Source organism: Chamaea fasciata, unplaced genomic scaffold, assembly GCF_029207755.1.
Source record: "Chamaea fasciata isolate MVZ Bird 193981 ecotype frontalis unplaced genomic scaffold, bChaFas1.0.hap1 SCAF_7, whole genome shotgun sequence".
Lineage (NCBI taxonomy): Eukaryota > Metazoa > Chordata > Aves > Passeriformes > Sylviidae > Chamaea > Chamaea fasciata.
Window position 1 is genome coordinate 26,712,574 of NW_027094092.1, and position 19,535 is coordinate 26,732,108.

At 35.5% G+C, this 19,535-nt stretch overlaps 1 protein-coding gene across 2 annotated transcripts in view; it reads right to left on the reverse strand.

The window, feature by feature from the left end:
* The window catches only part of TTBK2 (tau tubulin kinase 2), an 85,726-nt gene that overhangs the window by 16,783 nt on the left and 49,408 nt on the right, over positions 1-19,535 (reverse strand). The window contains exons 7-14 of one of the 2 annotated variants that reach the window (XM_066188126.1): positions 18,724-18,789; positions 18,066-18,158; positions 16,962-17,087; positions 13,885-14,042; positions 12,721-12,937; positions 10,603-10,814; positions 8,846-9,446; positions 3,450-3,698 (exon numbers count right to left, since the gene is read on the reverse strand). In XM_066188126.1, the coding sequence (XP_066044223.1) occupies positions 3,450-3,698; positions 8,846-9,446; positions 10,603-10,814; positions 12,721-12,937; positions 13,885-14,042; positions 16,962-17,087; positions 18,066-18,158; positions 18,724-18,789 (1,722 nt within the window). The remainder of the gene's footprint in view (positions 1-3,449; positions 3,699-8,845; positions 9,447-10,602; positions 10,815-12,720; positions 12,938-13,884; positions 14,043-16,961; positions 17,088-18,065; positions 18,159-18,723; positions 18,790-19,535) is intronic. The other variant, XM_066188127.1, reaches the window with a different exon arrangement.

Here is a 19,535-nt window from a genome sequence, read left to right on the forward strand (position 1 = left end):
TTGGACAAATGTATCACTTCATGATATTTTAAATTCTAGACTAGAGAGTTAACTAGCTGAGTTTTATAGTAATCCTACCACACATACCAAGTTAACATCACTGACAAATTTGAAAAGAACCTTTTAGGTTTTTGTTTATTTGGGGTTCTAAAAAAGATTGCTAAATGTGAAAACCAATGTAAATTTTACTCTCTCGCTATTGCAGACTAGTGAAACTTCCTAAAACTAGTTCATTAAAAAAAGCAAAATTTACAATAGTTATATGCACTCCAGGCTCATAAACCTGAAACATGTAAAATAAAAAAAAAAAACAACAATTATAAGGGATATGCATTCTTTCTCTAAGTAACCCTTGAACATGTCAAGAAGTCTTACCTTATTCTTTTATAGGTCCCTGAATTCCTTAAAAATTAAGGTAAATTTTAAAACTCAGATCAGTATATTATTTCTCATCTTGGATATGAATATGAAAGTAATTGCATTTACACAGCTTCTTGTGTAGGAAAATTTCAGAGCATTTTGTAACTAATTATATAAGTATATAATTACAAAATATTCTTAAATGTTCCAGTAAGGTAGAAATTTGAGAAATTTAAGACAGAAGAGAAAATATTCGTATAAGTGCCAACTAATTCTAATTGCTTAACCTGAGAGACACAGATTATTCTTCCCTAACAAAATGAATAACCATAAAATAATTTAAATTCAAATTAATCTCATTGTACATACCTGATTAAGCACACTGAAAAAAGAAAATACAACTGAATGACAGACAAAACTGGAATCCACCTTTGTTAAGGGCTGTATCATATTGTAGAGCAGCCAGTTTAGAAGTATTCTAGATAGCTACATTGGCTAGAAGAGGTGTTCTCTATCTTATTGCAGAATTAGAGCTGAGAAACCAGAGATAAAAATCTGAGATCACTGATTTTGATTGTTTCTTAAGACACAGCTACACATTTAGCACTACAGCTACTGAAGTAGTATCTTCACACACAGCCCTGGCCAATAGTTGATGCACTCACATCACCTTTACCATTGACCTCACACAACACCCATTGCAGCTCTCTAAATCAGCAGAGAACTCATCTGGTTTAAAAATTCACAGAAAGAAAGAAAAAGGTTAGGTTTCAAGAGGATTTGCTCTACAATTTGACCATGCTATAGATGAGAAGGATACTAATAGCACTCCAGACACACTCTTCATATCCAAGTACAAAGAGTTCATGTTTTTTTCTGAGCTGTAATGCTGCTACACTCTTTATGCTGCAAGTTGAGTAACTAAGGAGAGCTGAAGCAAAACACTCCAATTCCCCTTCATTATTTATGTATGGCAAGAAAGGAGTCCTCTATTGAACAAATACAGACCGACCTATATCCTATAGCCTCTCTGCACTAGCGAGCAGAGAATATAGAGATTTCATGACCTCCTCTATCTGATACAAAAGTACAGGAAGACAGAGTTAGAGTTCCTGAACCCTCATTCGTCAAAAATCTGGAAAGAAAGTCGATTTGCTTTATTTCAGAAACAAATGTATCATTTCTTATTTTTTAATACATGAAACTAAATTCAACAGTACAGATCCCTGACCTCTGTAATTCATTAGTTCTGAATGATGAGCCAACTTGCAGACAGCAGGAAAGATGTGAAAATATATTCAGTATCAAATATTTATACAGATTAACATAAATGACATTAAAATTCTTTTCAATATTTAAAATACGTCAAAAAAAGAAGGACTTGCAAAAATTTTTTGAATTCTTCAGTGAGCCATGAAGTACATGAGGCTTTCATTGTTGGAATGAACTAAACAATCATGTACTTGTTTTTTCCATTGGAAATGAACAAACTGGAAATTCTTAACACAGTTAGGACTTTCAAATCATAGCTCAAAAAGCAACACAGCAGTCCAACACTTACCAGGTAAAAGGAAAGAGGAGGCTTAATGCTCACTCCACCAAGTAGCAGCAGCTGGCACAATGCCAGGTCTTCTTCTCATGACAGAGTACATCACTTTGCAGCCCTTATTAATATTGCAGCTATATTTATTTTTTGGGTACTAAGGAAGCCAGAGAAGATCCTCTGTGGCAGCTTGCTTTTTCTGCATACTGTGTACATTTTACTACGTTTGCTAATTACACCTGCAATAGACTCTAATTGAAAAACTTAAATTGTAGCTACACAGACAAAAAAAAAAAACTAAAAAAGTAGGTAATTTTGCATCCTAGGATGCAAACCAATGCTGAAAAACACTGAAGCTTAACTCAAAATGAGTTAATTTGTCCTAGGTCCCTTGATGTGTAGTCAATATGTCAGCCATCACAAAGAATGTGGTATTTTGGTATCCCATCACATTCACAATCATGAACATTGGGGAACTACTGTTTGTTTTAATACATCAAGCACAAAATTTTTTTTTTTTTTATATTCAGCTGAAAAACAGTTTGCCTTGCTATCACACACCAATGATCCTAAGGAATTTGGAAAATAACTAAGGTTGATGGATTACTTTTAATATAAATACTCCTGTTCATTCTTCGCTGAAAAAGAAAAACCCTCTGCAGTGTGGAACTATTTATACTGAAAAATACATTGGAAATGAAAGGCAACACAAAATATGATCCAAATGAAATATTAATGGTAAAATGATGATGATACATTGGTCGTACGCATTAATGCTATGTCATACTGCTTTACCCAACAATGCAAACACACGTTGCTTAGAAAATCTCAACATTTTTGTGACTAATACAAAAATTACTTTACTTCAATTATGATTGCAAGCCTTCATCTTTCATATTGAAATGAAACTGGAAATACAAAGCTATAAAAAGTTCCCTTTCTCTAGTGATATTTTTCATTCCCTGTTACCCCTGATAATTGCCATCTTTATTTTATATACTGTAGCAGGGGAAAAATTTATTCTTTGCTAATTTCCAAAGAAACAATCCAACTATTTCTAGATCCTTTTTTGTCATATTAAAATCATTTAGGATAGTCCAAATTTTAATATGTGTTCCCAATTCAAAATTCACCTGGTACTCTGATTATAGGAACCCAATATTCTTAGTTTTAAATAAAGTAGGGGTTTTTTTCTCTAGATTTTACAATCCTATCTTTTTTCAAGAGAAAAATCTTTGAGGAAGTGAATCCAGAACATCCAGAGATGCTTTAAGCTCCAGATCTTAACCTGAATAACAGCTCTTTAAATACTCTCCTCTTCAAAGTGGGGCAATATATCTTCCTCACAGAGTATTCCCAACTCTATTCCTGGAAGAGATCCATTCTTACTCCCCAACCTGATCTTTCAAAACATTTTTAGGATGCTGTGTATAGCAGTATGACTAGCATATGCCTGCTACCAGACTGTGCAGAGCAACTGAAAATGTTAAACTTTGCAGGTGACTGCTACAATGCAGTCACTTCTGTGAAGACAAGGCTTATTCACCTGCTCAAGTTGTGCTTTTGAGATGCGAATGACAGGGGGGAACTTGTTGCCACAGGGAATGACAGGAAGCTGCCTACGACCAGTTGAGCAGGAGGAAGAGGAGTGGCTCTCAGCTGACTGACTCCTTGGTAAACCAGCCTCCCTCAGAGGGTCCAAGTGGATGGATAGATAGGCTATAGGGCTCATGGTGCGGAGGATGGGACTTGAAATTCTTGGAGTGGAGAAATGCAGCATATGACATGAGTTGAGCTGTGAGAACAACATGGCAGGGAAGAAAATAAGGTTGAATATATTTTAATAATTCTTGTTTATGTCTTGCCTATATGCATTCCCTCAAAAACCATGTTCACAACTCCCTAAGAGAGTGAAAGTTCATAATTTAAGAGGTGTCTTAAGTCTAATCTTCTTATTTTCCATCATCCATTTTCAAAAATCCAATATCAAAATCAAGAGTAACCATAATTTATCTAGTTGGCCTTTTCTTTCACTCAGTCTTAGAGTCATAGAATAATTGAGGTTGGAAAATAAAATCAGATTACTTCAGTCCAAACATTGCAACTATTATAACTGGTCAGTAACAATCTAGGGCAAATTTAATAAACTAACAGAGTCTGTTTCAAGGACATTGTGACCATCAGTTGATAGCTGGCTAGTTGAACATTGACTGATCCGTTCAAACACTTAGCACATCCACACATCACATCCATGTTTCTGAGATTACTACATTTATAGCATATACATCCATTGGAAGTTTTACCGCTGTGCCAGTAGCAGCATACATTAAGAACTGCATTAAGAACCTGACAGGATTAATCAGTAAGGTTAATACTAAACAATTCTGATGAAATTTCCCAACTATGGGACAAACTAGGAGGAGACACTGGCCTGGAGAATCAAGGAACAATAGCTTCATCTTGAACTACAATAATTCAAGCATTTACATAAGAGGTAAGAAAAAAGAATAGGAACTGTAAAGTCTTCCAAACCATTAATTTTAGACAAACTACATTTTTAAATTGCTTATTGATGATTCTAATAAACCTATGGCTTTGATATACAAAGCTAAAATCAACTGGTTTTTTGCAAGACCTTTTACAGCACTGAATAAATATCTGACGGTGACACACTTAAAAATCTGTAAATGAGATTGCTATACATAGTCTGCAATTCTTTGTTCCAATCACAGTTAGAGAAAACCATGAAGAGTAGAGATAAGGAAATTTTCTGCAAGCTTCATGCTTCATGAAGGTGACTTTTTGTTTCCTACCATGGTATTTGCAATTCTAACCTATATCCTCTGGAAAGCAGGAGCATCTAGCAAGCATTTCTGTTTCTAAGGAAAAGGTATCTTTAAATTGTGTCAATACTAAAGCTTTAGTTCCCACAATGCATAGCTGACTTGCAATCAGAAAAAAAAAAGTATTCCCAATGTCTCATAAAAGCAGCAAATGAGGATAAAAGGTCCATGAAAATTAAATTACTTGTAACTCAGAAATAAATAGAAATTTAAGATAAAGCTTTTGATAAAACATAGTAGTACTTTGACATACAAAATTTCCATTTCAGCAATATTTCTAAATAATAAAAATAAATAGATTCACACAGTAAACCCTCTTCTGTAACACACACACACATAGATATACACCTACACAAATTTGTGCTGTCAGCCAAGTGGGACCAAAGCAAACTATTGTTTAACTTAAACTGAAGATGAAGATGGAAAGAGCTGTTACATGTTTAATTACTTCAAATCTATTATTTCGTATTTACTGAAATATCTGTTTGAGAAATATATGTTGCAAGGTTTTGTGCATGCATTGTATGGAGTTCTTGGCAATTCAATACAAACACAGAAAATTAATGAGGCTGTGGGTCCACAACACGGAAAGCCCAGCTCTAGCCCATTAGTACCAGGTGTACGAAAACTAGAGCCGTATGATGCAAAGTACTGCTCCAGCATAAATTCACTGATAGTGTAGATCAACTCCAATTCGTTTGACCAATTAGCTTCATATCAGTAGATATTACAGCAAATCAAACACTGTCTGTCCTGCAGCCAAAATCAACGTGAAAGCCATTATTACAGCATAAAGTCAGCACGTATACCCTTAGCATGCTCTGAGCAGTTTAACAGACATGTGACCATGTGCCGACAACGAAGCCAGATCAAACTGTCCTTTGCTGGTAGCACACACAGTCTGTATTACAACTGGAAAACCAAGACTGATAACATGAAAAACACTTCTCTTACCTGCAGGCCTTTTTTCATAATAGATAGCATAATTTGCTGTAATTTTTTATGCCTGAGGCTTTCTCACCCCCAAGCCAATAACTTACACATTTTTCTCTCTTATTTTTGAGTTCAAGATTTCTTTCTTAACTGGGGCAACTTTACATTTTCAATAGAATGCTGATGCTGTATATAACAGGTGAGAAGTGATACTATCAACAGTTACACGAAGTCCACATACACACAATTTCAGGAAGCATATTTATCTACAAATGGAAGGACTGTAGACCAGAAATTTCTTTCCTTCAGGAGAAAATAAAATTATGGGTGAGTGTATGAAATATTAGTTTCTCATACAGAAAGATCCATGCTACTACTTACTAAAATAGTGAGCAATACAGCCCTGAAAGAAATAAAGAAAAAAGCATAGTCATCAAAGTAAAAAGAAAATATTTTAAAAAATACTGGACCTATGATAGGAAAGCTGTTTTATTCATTCGTCACTAAAGTAATTGCTTGCATATTTAACAAACCTATCAGAATAAGCCCAAAAAGCGAAACCATACTTTCTTCTAAAGGACAGTGAAGCAGGTCAGTAGAAATCCATATGGGAGGTATATTAATAAGCATGATGATCATGAATGCTGGCATGTCCTAGAGTTTCAAGCTGTTTGCAATGAGCGAGCTATTTCAGTAATTATATTAAACTTTTATACTACTATAATTTCAACATCTATTTTAAACCCCTTTTAGTAACATGCATTTGATTTATAGTCCTAAAATTAACATTCTTGGATCCAAGCCTGCTCTTAGTAACTGGTGCAATATAATTAAATCAGCAGAAAAGTAAAGTATGACCTTTGCTTTTTTTTTTTTTTTCTTTTTTTTTTTTTTTTTTTTCTTTTTTTTTTTTTTTCTTTTTGCCAGGAAGGTGCTACCTAGAAAAAATTATTAAAGAACAAGAACATCTGATGCACAACCAAGGATCACATTGAAAAAACAGTTTCAGGGTAAGTACTCTAAAGAAGAAAGAAAAGGACTCTACCAAACAGCTCCCTAAGGTCACCAGGACTTTCAAACAGAGAGAATAACAGTAAGAAGAGGTATATACACACATTTGCTCCCAGTGAAGTGACAAAAACACTCACCTATAAGAACTAGGTTCTAGTACCCATCATAGGGAATATTTAAGTATCCTTTATAAAGTGGAATATATCAATGAAGGACAAAAAAAACTCACCCTGAAATAGCCTCTTGGGCTTTGTGTGGCTTTCAAGGGCTAATGAAGTAGATGGAAGACTAGCACAAATTGCCATCACGGCTGGAGCAGACGCACTGTATAGACACACACTGTTACCAGCACCTAAACTGGCCAAGTAATTTCTATTTTCTTTATTCCCAGGTCAGTTTATATTTTCTATTGTACATCATTCACCTTTGAAACACCACGTTCCTTCCTGCCATTCATCTTGCACTCACAAAACTACTTGCCCTTCCAGCATAACATAAACCATATTAAGTTCCCCCCTTTTTGAGGTCATGACAAATACTACTTATCTCCCTGCAAAGCCAAAGGAAAATATAATTTCACTTGAGTTTCTACTTCAGCCAGTATTTCTTCCAATGCGTTTGATAATAATTAACTTTGTTTGCAACCATTTCTGCTCCTGTATTCTGAAGCTTCTTCTTTTTCAGACAAAGATATTGTCTATTCTTTGCACTGTAGTACATAATATCTGTACCACCTCTATTTTTAGTTTTAAGTCAAACAGCTATTTCCACCAAAAGAGCCACATTTGCATAAAGTGTACAGTTGTATAATGCATTTGCATATAAAATTATAAGCTGTTTTTAATGGCTTTTGAAATAAAAACACTTGATAATTAGTATTTAATATAGGACTAAGTGCTGGTCTTTCTTGTCTGTTTCACTAAACCTGACCTTAAAACACAAAAACTGAACAACTTAAAAATTTAAAATAATTTTTCACCTTTAAAGGTTTCTAAACCCTCAAAAACTTTCATGCAACTAATATTACAAACTATATCTCTAAAATCTGTTGTTTAACACAGTTCTTTATTTTCTACCATACAAAACAAATCTTCTATAAACCACATAATTTAAAGTATGATGCCTAAGTAGTTGAAATTTTACTGTGCTGCTATAGTTAATTACATTGAGTAATTCATTTTCACTATAAAAGATACTCCACACCTTATCATAAATGAGTGGTTGGTGACAAGTTTCTTTTTCTAATGAGCTGGCAGTAACTATCACAAAAAGTGGTGATACATGAAGAAAAAATATAGCCAGGTTTCTTTGCTCAAGGGAACTTGAAAGAATTTACCTTTAGATCATAGATGCCACAATATCTACTTAAAAAGGGGGAGAAATAAAACCATGAGGTGATTCCCAACCACTTAACCATTAATCCCACTTACTCCTTAAGTAAAGGCAAAGAAATCTCTGTTTAGAAACAGTCCAAAAACTGTGCAACTGAGAATTCTTCAGAAAAGATGGAAAAAGAGAAAAACAAGAATGGAAGCAAAACAATCTGTCTTAGTGAAATATACAGGAGTAAAGAAAGAGTTGCAAAAGTATTTTAGAAGTGAAAAGCATCAACACTTTATAAAAGGCAACAAGTTGTTTGTATAAGGACCATTAGAAATTTCTGAAGGAATAGGAAGAAACCAAGTTAATTCCAGAAGCAAACACTGCAGGAATCATAGTGAGATGTGAGAGCAAGTAACTGTTTCTTTAATTTCAGCCACTTAGATTTTTCCTGGAACACATGAAACAGTGTAGCACAGTATTTTACATATTCAATCATAATTTTATGTTTATGTACTGCAAATATAATAAATATGTGTTTGCATGTGTCTCTCACTGATTAGGAATCACTGTACAGAGAGCTTCTTTAGATAGACAGATATATAGATAGATAACTCTTTGTTAAATGTGGCCAGTTTTGTGGATCACACCTGCAGAACAATTAGCACTTCCACGGGTGACTGTAAACAGCTGTGTAACAGAATATGGAAGATCAGTCTTCAAGAATCAAATCCCATACCTGCTGAAACTAGGAATTTCTGCTACACTGCTGTCTTTTAGTCACCACCTTCATCATTTCCTCTTACAATTCTGAATAATGAAGAGGTTTCCTTACCGGAGTGAGTGCTCCTTCTGCTTGAGCTTCCATAGGACTTGTAGGGGTGGCTGCAAGAAGCTGTCCTGCAGCTCCAGACAGAAGTTCCAATTTATCTGTAAGCTGTTCAGATGCAGCAGGATGACATTCCATGTCTAGAACAAACTCCACCCCTGAAGTTTGGTTCTTGGCATGGACATTGTTTCTTGCCCAACCACCCTCTCTGGACTGCTCTTCCGGAGCAGACTCCTCTAGAACTTGTAGTACCTCTGGCTCTTCATCTGAGGGACTTCCAGTCATTTTGTGCCCTAAAGCCTCATTTGTCCTGAAGTCCTGCAAGTCCCGTTCCTTATCTATTATCACCCATTCCTTGGAATCAACCTCCTGCCTGCAGGAGCTTAGGTTAACAGCTACAAATCCATTGCTCATAACACCATCAGCATGGTCAGGAGAATTAGCTGACACAGGCTTTGAAGCATCTGGAAGATACTCTTCATCATAGTGCCAAACATGGTCCCTGCGGGCAGTCACAGGAGCAGGAAGAGATGTCTTCTGAGAAAGAGGAGGAGCAGCAGCAGCAGGAGTCTCTGCCACTTTCAATTCTTTCTGCTTCTTCTCCAAACTTAGAGAAAAGAAGTTAATATCTGAATTAGTTAAAAATTAATTAAATAATGTAAGTTACATTAGAGTATTTTCAGAAGAAGAAAACTAGATTTATTTAAAAATTTGTTGTTACGTTCTAGAACAACCTACAGTGGTTCAAAGATCCACAAATTGAGACAAGTAAGTATAATGTCAAGTAAAAATGGATGGATAGTCTTAGAAACATACACTCTTTTAATTTTAGTTGTATTGTATCACATTGTATTGTAAATATAATTACCAGAAGGGAGAATTATGAGAGGAAAAAACTCAGTAGTGAGGTTATCATAGATGTCCACTGTACTTAATTTGTTACAAAGCAGAGACTCAAAGAGGAACACAAGAAACAGATGTCTCCTGCAGCAGTTATTACATGCTTTCAAGAAGAATTTTATTTATTGCTTTGATTGACTCCTTACTTATGCTTTGCATAATTTGCTTCATCAAACAAATTCAAATTCCTAGCTCCTCTTTGAAGTATTTAGAAGAATTTTGCCACTGTCATCACCGCAGCCCTCTTCTAATGTCCCCACTCTGCCTCTGCCTTTCAGTCAGATTTCATTGTGTCCCTCCCCCCTTATTCTTTCTAGACAATAGGCAAACTGAATCTATTTTCATACATCTGTCTCTTCTCTACCTTCAAATTCCATTTTAAGTTCTCTGTCTTCCACCAAGATTTTTTAATGTTGGTGCAAGTCCTTTGGGCATAACTGAGCCTGCTGCACGCAGGTAGATTTGTAAACCTCCCTTCTCCTGTCATATAGCTTAATCTCATGTTATCTTTGTTGAGCACCTGATATCAACCTTCTTATTCAGGATGAGTTGGACTGACTGCCAAGAGTATGCCTCTGAAGAAAAAGTTAATAAATACCAGGGTTACAACCACTAGGTCTTGAAATACAGAATTTCCAGATGTGGAAGTCCGACTTCAACTGTATTCTAGCAATAATCATTTCCTAAAGTAGCTGCCAAGTAGTGAAATCCTTTAACTGATTAATATTATGAAAAATACTTAGCTGTAACTTGCATAAGCGTACTCAACAGCTCCATTCCTGCTCTTCCTTCAGCAAAGATAATAGTATCCTAATCACATATCCTTAAAAGATCCTAGCAAAAGGATAACATAATTTCTTTACCAGGTCTCAAGAAACTTATCGGCGTCGGGCTTAGACTCCAACGTCATACGCTTCTCCAGTTCAAAGCTGTGAATGGAACGTAACTTTCGCACCAGTGGAACATCTCTGTCTAACTGGGTGGTCTCTGAGCGAACTCGGATTGGAGAACCAAGACTCGGGGCATTAAGCATTCCATTCCCTGGTCCATGGCTGTTTTCTTCCTCTGTGGCAGCCTGTGCAAAATGTAAAGTAAAAATGTAACTCAATATGAGTGGCAAAACAAGAGGAAGACAAGGTACTCCATGGTAAAGAGCCTCCAAGTTTTAGAATGTGAAAAGTCAGTTTGTAAGGAATGGTCCTTAAGTTGCTGCCATGGTTAAGGTAGTTTAGATATGCTCTTCAGCACACACCTACTGGCAATATACTGGTTCTGGGTAAGTCTGAGAACAGGAGTATCAAAGATGCAGTAATACAGTTACATATTTTCTGATATTTCACACCCATCTCTGAAATTTTCTTTAATAATAGTCTGAAACCTTGCACTTGGTAGAATCTTTGGTCTGCCTTGGAGTCAAGTGCTCTTATCAAGAGAAGTTAGCTTCCAGGCTGTCTTTTTGATTCTCTGGAGAAGATAACACTGTTATACACTAAATCTACTAAATATTTCTGTGACTTTAAGCTATGTTTTAACCCAACTGCATTTTATCTTAATAATGATTGAAGATGATTTAAATAATAACTGAAAATTATTTAGAACCGGCAATTATGATCATCCTTAGTTTCTACAAGTGTAACAGAAAGTGCCTTGGTTTGAACCAGAACAATATCCTTCCTCTCTTTTTCTTAAAAAAACCCCAAACAAACAAATAAGCACATTTGAAAACAGGCACCATGCCTTGGTCCTTCCCACAATACATTTTTTTTTCCTAGCAAATAATGAGTAAGAACTTCAAAACTTTTCAGCCCTCCTAGATAAAGAACATATTAGTACCAGATCTGTTTTCATGTAAAAAACACTGCTGTATTAAGAAACAAGCTACATCTGTCCAAGTATGAAATACCGTGATTGTGGGTAAAGAAGGCAGAAACCAATTCTCAGAGACCACTTTTGAAAATAAAACAGCATTATCTTCTGAAGACCATCCAATGAACCTCTGAATCAGTACAAAGGTACCGCATCTTATGGAGACAAAACCACCAAGTGAATTAAATAGATACTACCAATCATGCTAATGATTTGTCAATTGAAGAACATTAAAATCTTCTTTTGTACATTTGGTATTTAGCTTTGTCCTGGGTTGTAGTATGGGATGTCCACAAAGTATTCTATCACCATCTTCATGTACTGTTGAATCCAGGTGGGGCAGTGTTTCCCCAGACCCCCTCCCTCTGGGCTGTCTTCTGCTAATGGCCCATCAGATGCCTTGCCCATGACTCATAGATAACTCCCTCCGTGAGTTATCTCTGTTTAATGGGCCATCAAGGACCCCCTGCATGACTCATCATTCCATTATGAGATGCTCCGCCCAGGGGGAGGAACCAAGCATTCTCACCTGAATATAATTTGGAATTTGGGACAGTACAAGCAGCCCTTACCCACTGGATTCCCAGAGGACCAGAGCTACCAGACCTCTCTATGGGATCACTGCTTCAGGAAGACCACCTCATCTGGACTGCTTCTACCACCCTGCTCAGGTTGTATTCTGACTCTGTCAGTGGTCTTTTGTATTACTGCATTTATTTTATTTTATTTTTTTTTCCTTTCTTCCTATTAAATTGTATTTCTGACTTGGAGTCTCTCACTTGTTTTGCTTTCAAACCACCACAAGCTTCTACACATGCAAGGTGCAAGAAAATTGTTTTGATTTCATTCAGTGAGCAAGAATGAAGAAGATGAGTAAACTACAAAGAGTCTCATAATATCAGCAAGCTATTGATCATAAAGACCTGATAAACTGACACAAAAGCCTGTCTGCTTTTTTCAGTATACAGAATGTGTCATCTCTACCTTAAATCATTTCCTTAGATAATTCTGGCTAATCAGTATCAGTACAACTGCCTTATTAATTATATCTTATGTGGCCTATGAGGACAAGAAACTGTTCAAAGATGGTCTTCACAACACAGATTTTAAAGTACCTTACAGATCCCCAGTTTTATTTTGTTCCTGTTTGCATCCATTTCTTCCCAAACATCTTTTTCCTGAGGACGCTGATGTCCAGGGGATCCAGGCAGTTTCTCAGGTGATACACCAACAGGAATAACATTCTCTCCATCACTGAGCTGTTCATCAGGGAATACTTCATCTGTATTTTCCCGCAGCAAATCTCCTGGGATAGGAGTGGCATTGGCAATTCTACAAAAGTAGTTTAAAAACAATCAGAAAAGTAAAAAATTTTTATATTCTCATGTGTTTACAGAAATTATTTTCTATTTTTAAAAGAAAGAAACAAACAAAAACTTACTAAGAAAATCATGTTTCTGCAGAAAACTAAATCTTGGAAATTACTTAATTTAAAAACCCCTACTTCCTGGCTTTCACAATTTATTTAATTTAGGTAAGTAACAAAATACGCAAATCAAAAAAACTATCACATAAAAGCTGGTTTTTTACATGTTCTTGAAGCCACTTCTGAGAAAATTTTTTAGGGATCATGTCCAGGTTCAACTTCTCTCCTGACTCTTCTGTATGTATTCTTCTATTCAAAAAAATTAATGGGACCCATATACACTTCTTACATTCATCCATAAACACCTCATGTATTCTTCAGTCCTGAGCTGAGTATGGGTATTATTAAACATCCCATCTTGTCCAATTTACTTCATTACAGAATGTCTCAAATAACACATTAAATAATATTTCAAACACAACCAAAATCTATTTCCAAATTTCTTATAAAGATCCATTCATTTTTCAAACTTACAAGGAAATTGCAGCTAGAATTTTATTCCAAGCTTACAGAAAACAATGGGTTTATTTCCAGGCAGGTAAATTTCCAGGCACTTAAACTCAGGACACATTATTTAGTTTCACAAAATACGATTTAGCAAAGGATGGATGAGCAAATTTACATGCAATTTCCTGGAGTACTATTTTTATTGCTGTAATTTTCGAACTGTAGTGCTGATCTTTCAGGACAGTATAAACTGGAACCCTGAAAAGGGAAATACTTCAAATGCTCCCAAACCTCCCTTCCTCTATGCAATCAAAATCCTGCAGAAAAAACCTAAATTATGGAGATAATTTCCCTTTGGTAGGAAGCCCCTCTGTGGCTGCCATTGAAGAGACCACATCATGCATACCCAATTGCAGCTGGCGTAAGACGAGTGTGCAACTGAGGAGTGGTTGAAGTTGTTGTTGTTGTGAGAGAGCCATCAGTTCCACTCTTCTCCCAGTCAAAAGGGTCACTTTCAATAACGCCAAACGTTTTCATGCTGTTGTCAAACACTGACATGAGAAGCTGAAAATAAAGAAAAAAGTTAATAAGCTTCATTTTTGTCTAAGAGACCAAGCAATTAAGAAATACCCTCCTATAATACTGACAACGACATTAAAAAATGTGGTTTTTATATGAAACACTTCTCATTTTTCAAGATTTTGAGATCAAGATAAACAAAATTCCATTTTATTAAAACAGAAAAAAGAAATCCACCCACATCTGTGTTTTTATGAGGCATGAAGCAAAGATACACCACAGACTTTTGCAAAAATACAGAAATACACACACACAGAGAAGCATAACTACATTACTGCAGAATACCATACAGTGGGTCTCTAGCAGAGAAAGAGAAAAGAATGCATTTGGTAACACCATGAAACCAAGGAAATGAATGAGATGTAGGAAGGGATACTGAACTGCTAATTCATACCTTTCTGTTATTAAGAACCACATATAATTTACTTCATATAGTGCTGACATTTATACTATACTAAATATTTATGTTTTCAATCCTCATTTTATGTATGAAAAAGCCTTTAGAAAATTTGTGTCCATGACAAAAAAATAAATGGCATCAATTTCCTCTCTCTGTGAAATAAACTTTGTGGCATTCTAGTCGCTGATGGGAAGGCTGTGTCCATGTCATTCTCTTACTCTGTAATATTTCTAAGGTCTTCTTTCTCTAGAAACTAAAAATCTGGGTTTTTTTCCAATCCAGGATGCTGAAAATTTTTCCACACTCTCCTTTGGCATACCCTTTAGCAACTCAAAATAGATGGGAAGCTTAGACCACTTCTTTTGTATAGAATGGTCTCATCCATTTAATTTTTACTCTCAAGAACCTTCTGTGTGCCACCTGACCCAATAATTTCTGTAACCCTACTGAAGAGCACAAAGCCATAGTTCTCTCTGTCCCTTATGTACTGTGTTTAATTCTTCTCTCCCTCTAAACATTAAGCAGTGTCTCTGAAGAAATTTTTAAGGTCGTTCTTCTTTAAATCTTTTCATCAGTTTCTGCTATGAGGCAAATAGAAACTCAAATGCTTAATGATACCAGGAGACTAAGGCAATGTATGCACAAATACCTCAATAAAATAAACGTCTGACATTGCCAAATCAAACATGGCTTCTTGGCCTGGGTGATGAACTTTTTAGACTGTTAACTCTTGGAAGCAGGGATATATACATTCTTGTTCAGTGCCCACCCATAAATACAAAGAATAAAGTAGGTAGGAACAACACCACTGCAAACACAAGTTAAAAGAGACCAGAATTTAAAAGTGCATTCTCACTGCTCTAAACAAAACCCCCCTACTCTGGTCTAAAGCACATGAGCAAGTCTGTGCTGTAAGGCTCAGGCTGCAGTGACACAACTGCAAACGTTCCATGAATAGCCACAGGACTGTAAATTACTGAGCTGTCTCTATCACGGAAAAAATCTGTCCTGGTGTTAATTACTGAGTGCATGTGCTGTGTTAGATGCAAATAGACCATAAAAAAGGATTTGCAAAATATGACCATCTATATGCTTTATCATTCAGGTTCTGTAATGCAAAATGTATTTACCAGTCTGTAATCAAGGTTTTTCTATGCAACATCAAAATTTCTGCAATAGTACTTTTTACCATAGGAAGAAAAAAAATCTGATACATCTTTATAACCAGGCACACAAAACATTGAAATTTTTTTCCTCACTTAATTGTAAACTATGGGATAAATTTCATGGAAATTTGTAATGAAGAAGAGGAAAAAAATCAAAGTATTTATTTTTCATGAATACTGAATGCTTTTTGTATTTGTAATAAGTTTTTTTTTTAACGTTGAAATTTTTTTTTTTCACAAAAAATTGATTTAGTTGTTTTGCAAATGTGCAGAATCATAAACCAGTATATTTGGAAAAATCCACTTACTAACAGGAAATCAGTTATTCCTTGAGATTTTCAGCTCTTATTTTACGATTTTATGATTTTTTTGTTAATCTTACCAAGCAAAGTAGAGGAGGCACTCTTATCAAAGTTACAATTCCAGAATAAGTCAAATTTATTTATTCATTTGAACGAATTACACTTGAACACCAACAGTGTAATTTCTGATTTCACTGATTTAGGGAGTTGAACAAAGGCACAGAGGCAGACACGTCCTGCAAGTGGGAAGCTGACAGGAATGTGTGTTTCTGGGCGCCAGAAGGAAGACACACAGGGACAGCTTGTCATGCTGTGCAATTCGATCAGTTCAACTTCTCACAGTGTGCAAGACTGAAAAAACTCTCAAGTCTCTGCCTCCCTGCTTTTCCTGAGCATTCTTCTGCTGCTTTCTACAAACTGGAAAAAAGTTTTATTTTATTTATTGTTTAATCATAGGTCAACACTGAGTGAGTTAAGACACATTCTACAGCATATCCTCTCGGCACATACCACCTTACCACTGAGCAGAGTCTGCCCATTTCAGCAGGCAATATTCTCCTAAACAAAGAAAAATGACAGGTCTTTTGTGATCTCTGTACACAATACTTCAGATTTGAAAACACACCGTGAGTGTATGTTGTTCTCTAGCGGTAGGTGCTGAGTTCCAGACTTTGGAAAACTGCCACAATGACAATCGCTGAGAGAACAATTTGATCAATTAACTTACGGAGCACCTGCTAGAGGCTGTGATAGCAGGATAACTCCCAATCCTAACAGAATACTGACTGAAAAGCAGGTGTCAATTGTTTCTAGAAACTTAACAGCTTTACACTTCCCAAATGGAAAAAAATAACACGTTTGAACCACAAAGTTTCTGTGGCACGAAATGGTCAATATATTATTAAATTAACTTTGTGGTGGCACAAACCATAATGACTACCAAGGTTACACAATGAAATCAAAGTAAACTGAAGATGAAACAGCATAAAATTCTCTTCTTTATAAAACAGAAAGACAAGATAGTACAAGCGTTTACCTGGTAATCAGGCTTTGTGAAGTAATCCAAATTAGAAATGTGATCCAGAAAGACATTGAATTCTTGAGGAAGATGTTTCAACATAAGTCTGTGTTCGTACCTTTCTTTAATGGAGCCCACTTGCTCCTAGGAGTAAGTAACACAACAAACATTGGCACACCTTCATTCTCTGTTACAACATACTCACATTCACTGTTACAGCCATTCAACATGCTACTGCCCAGAGAGACAGGTCACTACATTACACTGAATGGTACTGAGAAAGGCCATTCTACACCAGATAGCAAGATAGGAGATTCTGGTTTTGGCCTGAGTACACTTAGAAAATAAGATACAAACTTCAAATTCAATATGAAAAGCCATTTAGTTTTCTACTGTGTTCATGTTGTGTTTGAATGCTGACTGATCCAAAGAGCTATCACAAAACATTTCAACCCTATCTAATAGTATATTTTGAAGATTTAAACATACTGTTTCATCACGTCAAGTTCAGTCACTTCTTGGTGTATATTCACGTAAGATGCGTAAATCAAAACCAAAAAAGAGATGCTACCTATACGCCACATTGTCATCTACCAATACATAAACCTCATCAGAGAGTAACCTGGTTTCAGTATGATTTCAAAAGAAGTTGCAAGAAGTAGTAACAGGCTGATGAGATATTGTTTCTTCGCATACTTCACCTATGACATATGACTAAAGGCACTACTGCATATTGCCCGATCCACTTTTGTTTACCAGTAAATAAGAGATGCCTCTTTCACAGATAATCAAAACAGATAAGAAATTTTAAGCATGTGATAGGTGAAATAAGGTACTCATGAGATAACAGGAATAATGAAGTAAGTCGCAAATATACACTTACTTCTGCCCTTTACAATAATTTCAATCTAGAAGTATAACCTGCTTTGTTTCTAGAACACTTAGGAAAATTTGACTGCTTTTTATACCACTACACTAGCCAAAAGAACTAACACTAGAAAACACTGGAAAATGTAAGTTTAAAATTAATTAATGATTCTAAAAGGAATCTTTATCACAGCATTTCCCTGGAATCCAGAAGTAAACCTCCCTTACGCTCATTGGTTTCACCTCTATCTTTACCTTATCTTTTATTTTTCTCCAAGGCAGTTGCCCAACCACAAATTCCACCAACATGTAGAAGAGAGACCAGAGGTCATCATGCCGACCCATTTCCTGTAAAAGGAAATATTATTCTATAGCATATTACAAATACCTAAACAAATGGGAAGACAAATTCTTTACTGTTCAAAACTTAAATTACTATATAAAATTTAATATATCATATGCTGCAGAACAAGTTAATTAAATCCAGTGGCTATTTTAAGGAGAAACATAGAAGTAAATTTCCACAGAAGACAGAGGGAAATAAAAGTTGAAGTGTGTTGAAATAGCCTTGCATATCTTATGCATTGTTTATTCAGATTTCTTTAGAGTATGATGTTAAGACAACGCATTGGGCATTTTATACGTCATAAAACTCAGTAGATTCACTTTTTTAACTTACTAACTTGAAATACAATTGAACATCAAAGATAAGTATTAGAATCACTATTATTTGTACAAGAACATTTTTATCCTCAACTTCTGTAAATTACATTATCCTTTCACAAAATTTATAGCTATTAATTTCTCCATAATAATGCACAGATAAGAATACAAAACCCGAAATGAATAGTAACTGCATTGCTCACTGATTCCAGCTACATGAGATGGTTTTGATCCAGATTGTGATACTCACTCTGTTCCTATGAGCGTTGATAGATGCGTATCGTACCGTTCCTCGAAAACCAGCAACAGCTCGTGGCTGTCAGAGAATAGAAGAGATTCTCATTGTCAGAAATAAATCCTCTGACTACTTAACTTGGCATCTACAAAGTGAGTACACAGCCACAATATATCTTGTTTGAGATTTTATTTCAGTTTACTGTGCTTCTACAAGTTCTCAGTGGAAATTCAAGTGAGCACTAATTGGCTGACCAATACATAGTAAAGGCTGCACTAGAGACACCAATTCAAAATATTTCTTTCTCTTCCAGCTTCTGAAAACCAGCATTTCTTCCCTTTTACTCTAGATATCTTGTGAACATAAGTCAATTGATGTTTTATAATCAGAGAATGTATTTTCCCATCCTTCTTTTTATTCAAATAAAAATATTACAGAAATAATTATATAAATGATAACAGTCATAATTAGTAGATTTTTTTTAATCAAACTGTGGTATTAATACTTTCCCTAAAAGAAATATCCGATCCATGCTATCCCCTTAATTAATTATTGTATAGATACAAAACTGCCAGGGCTATTAAATTTGCTTTCTTTAATGCAGGCTTATCTTCCCAATCAATAATTCTTTTTGTTTCCTCTAACAATGAACATAAGAAGCTTGAATTATCTACCTCACCTCTGTCTGGTAATTAGAGAGGTATTGGTGATCTGTCTGCTCGCCCAAGACTCATGACAGTTCTTAAGATTTTTTTTTAAATTTGCACAATACATTGAAAAGTCTGGTTTGATATACACACAAAGATAACCACAATACATAATTGATA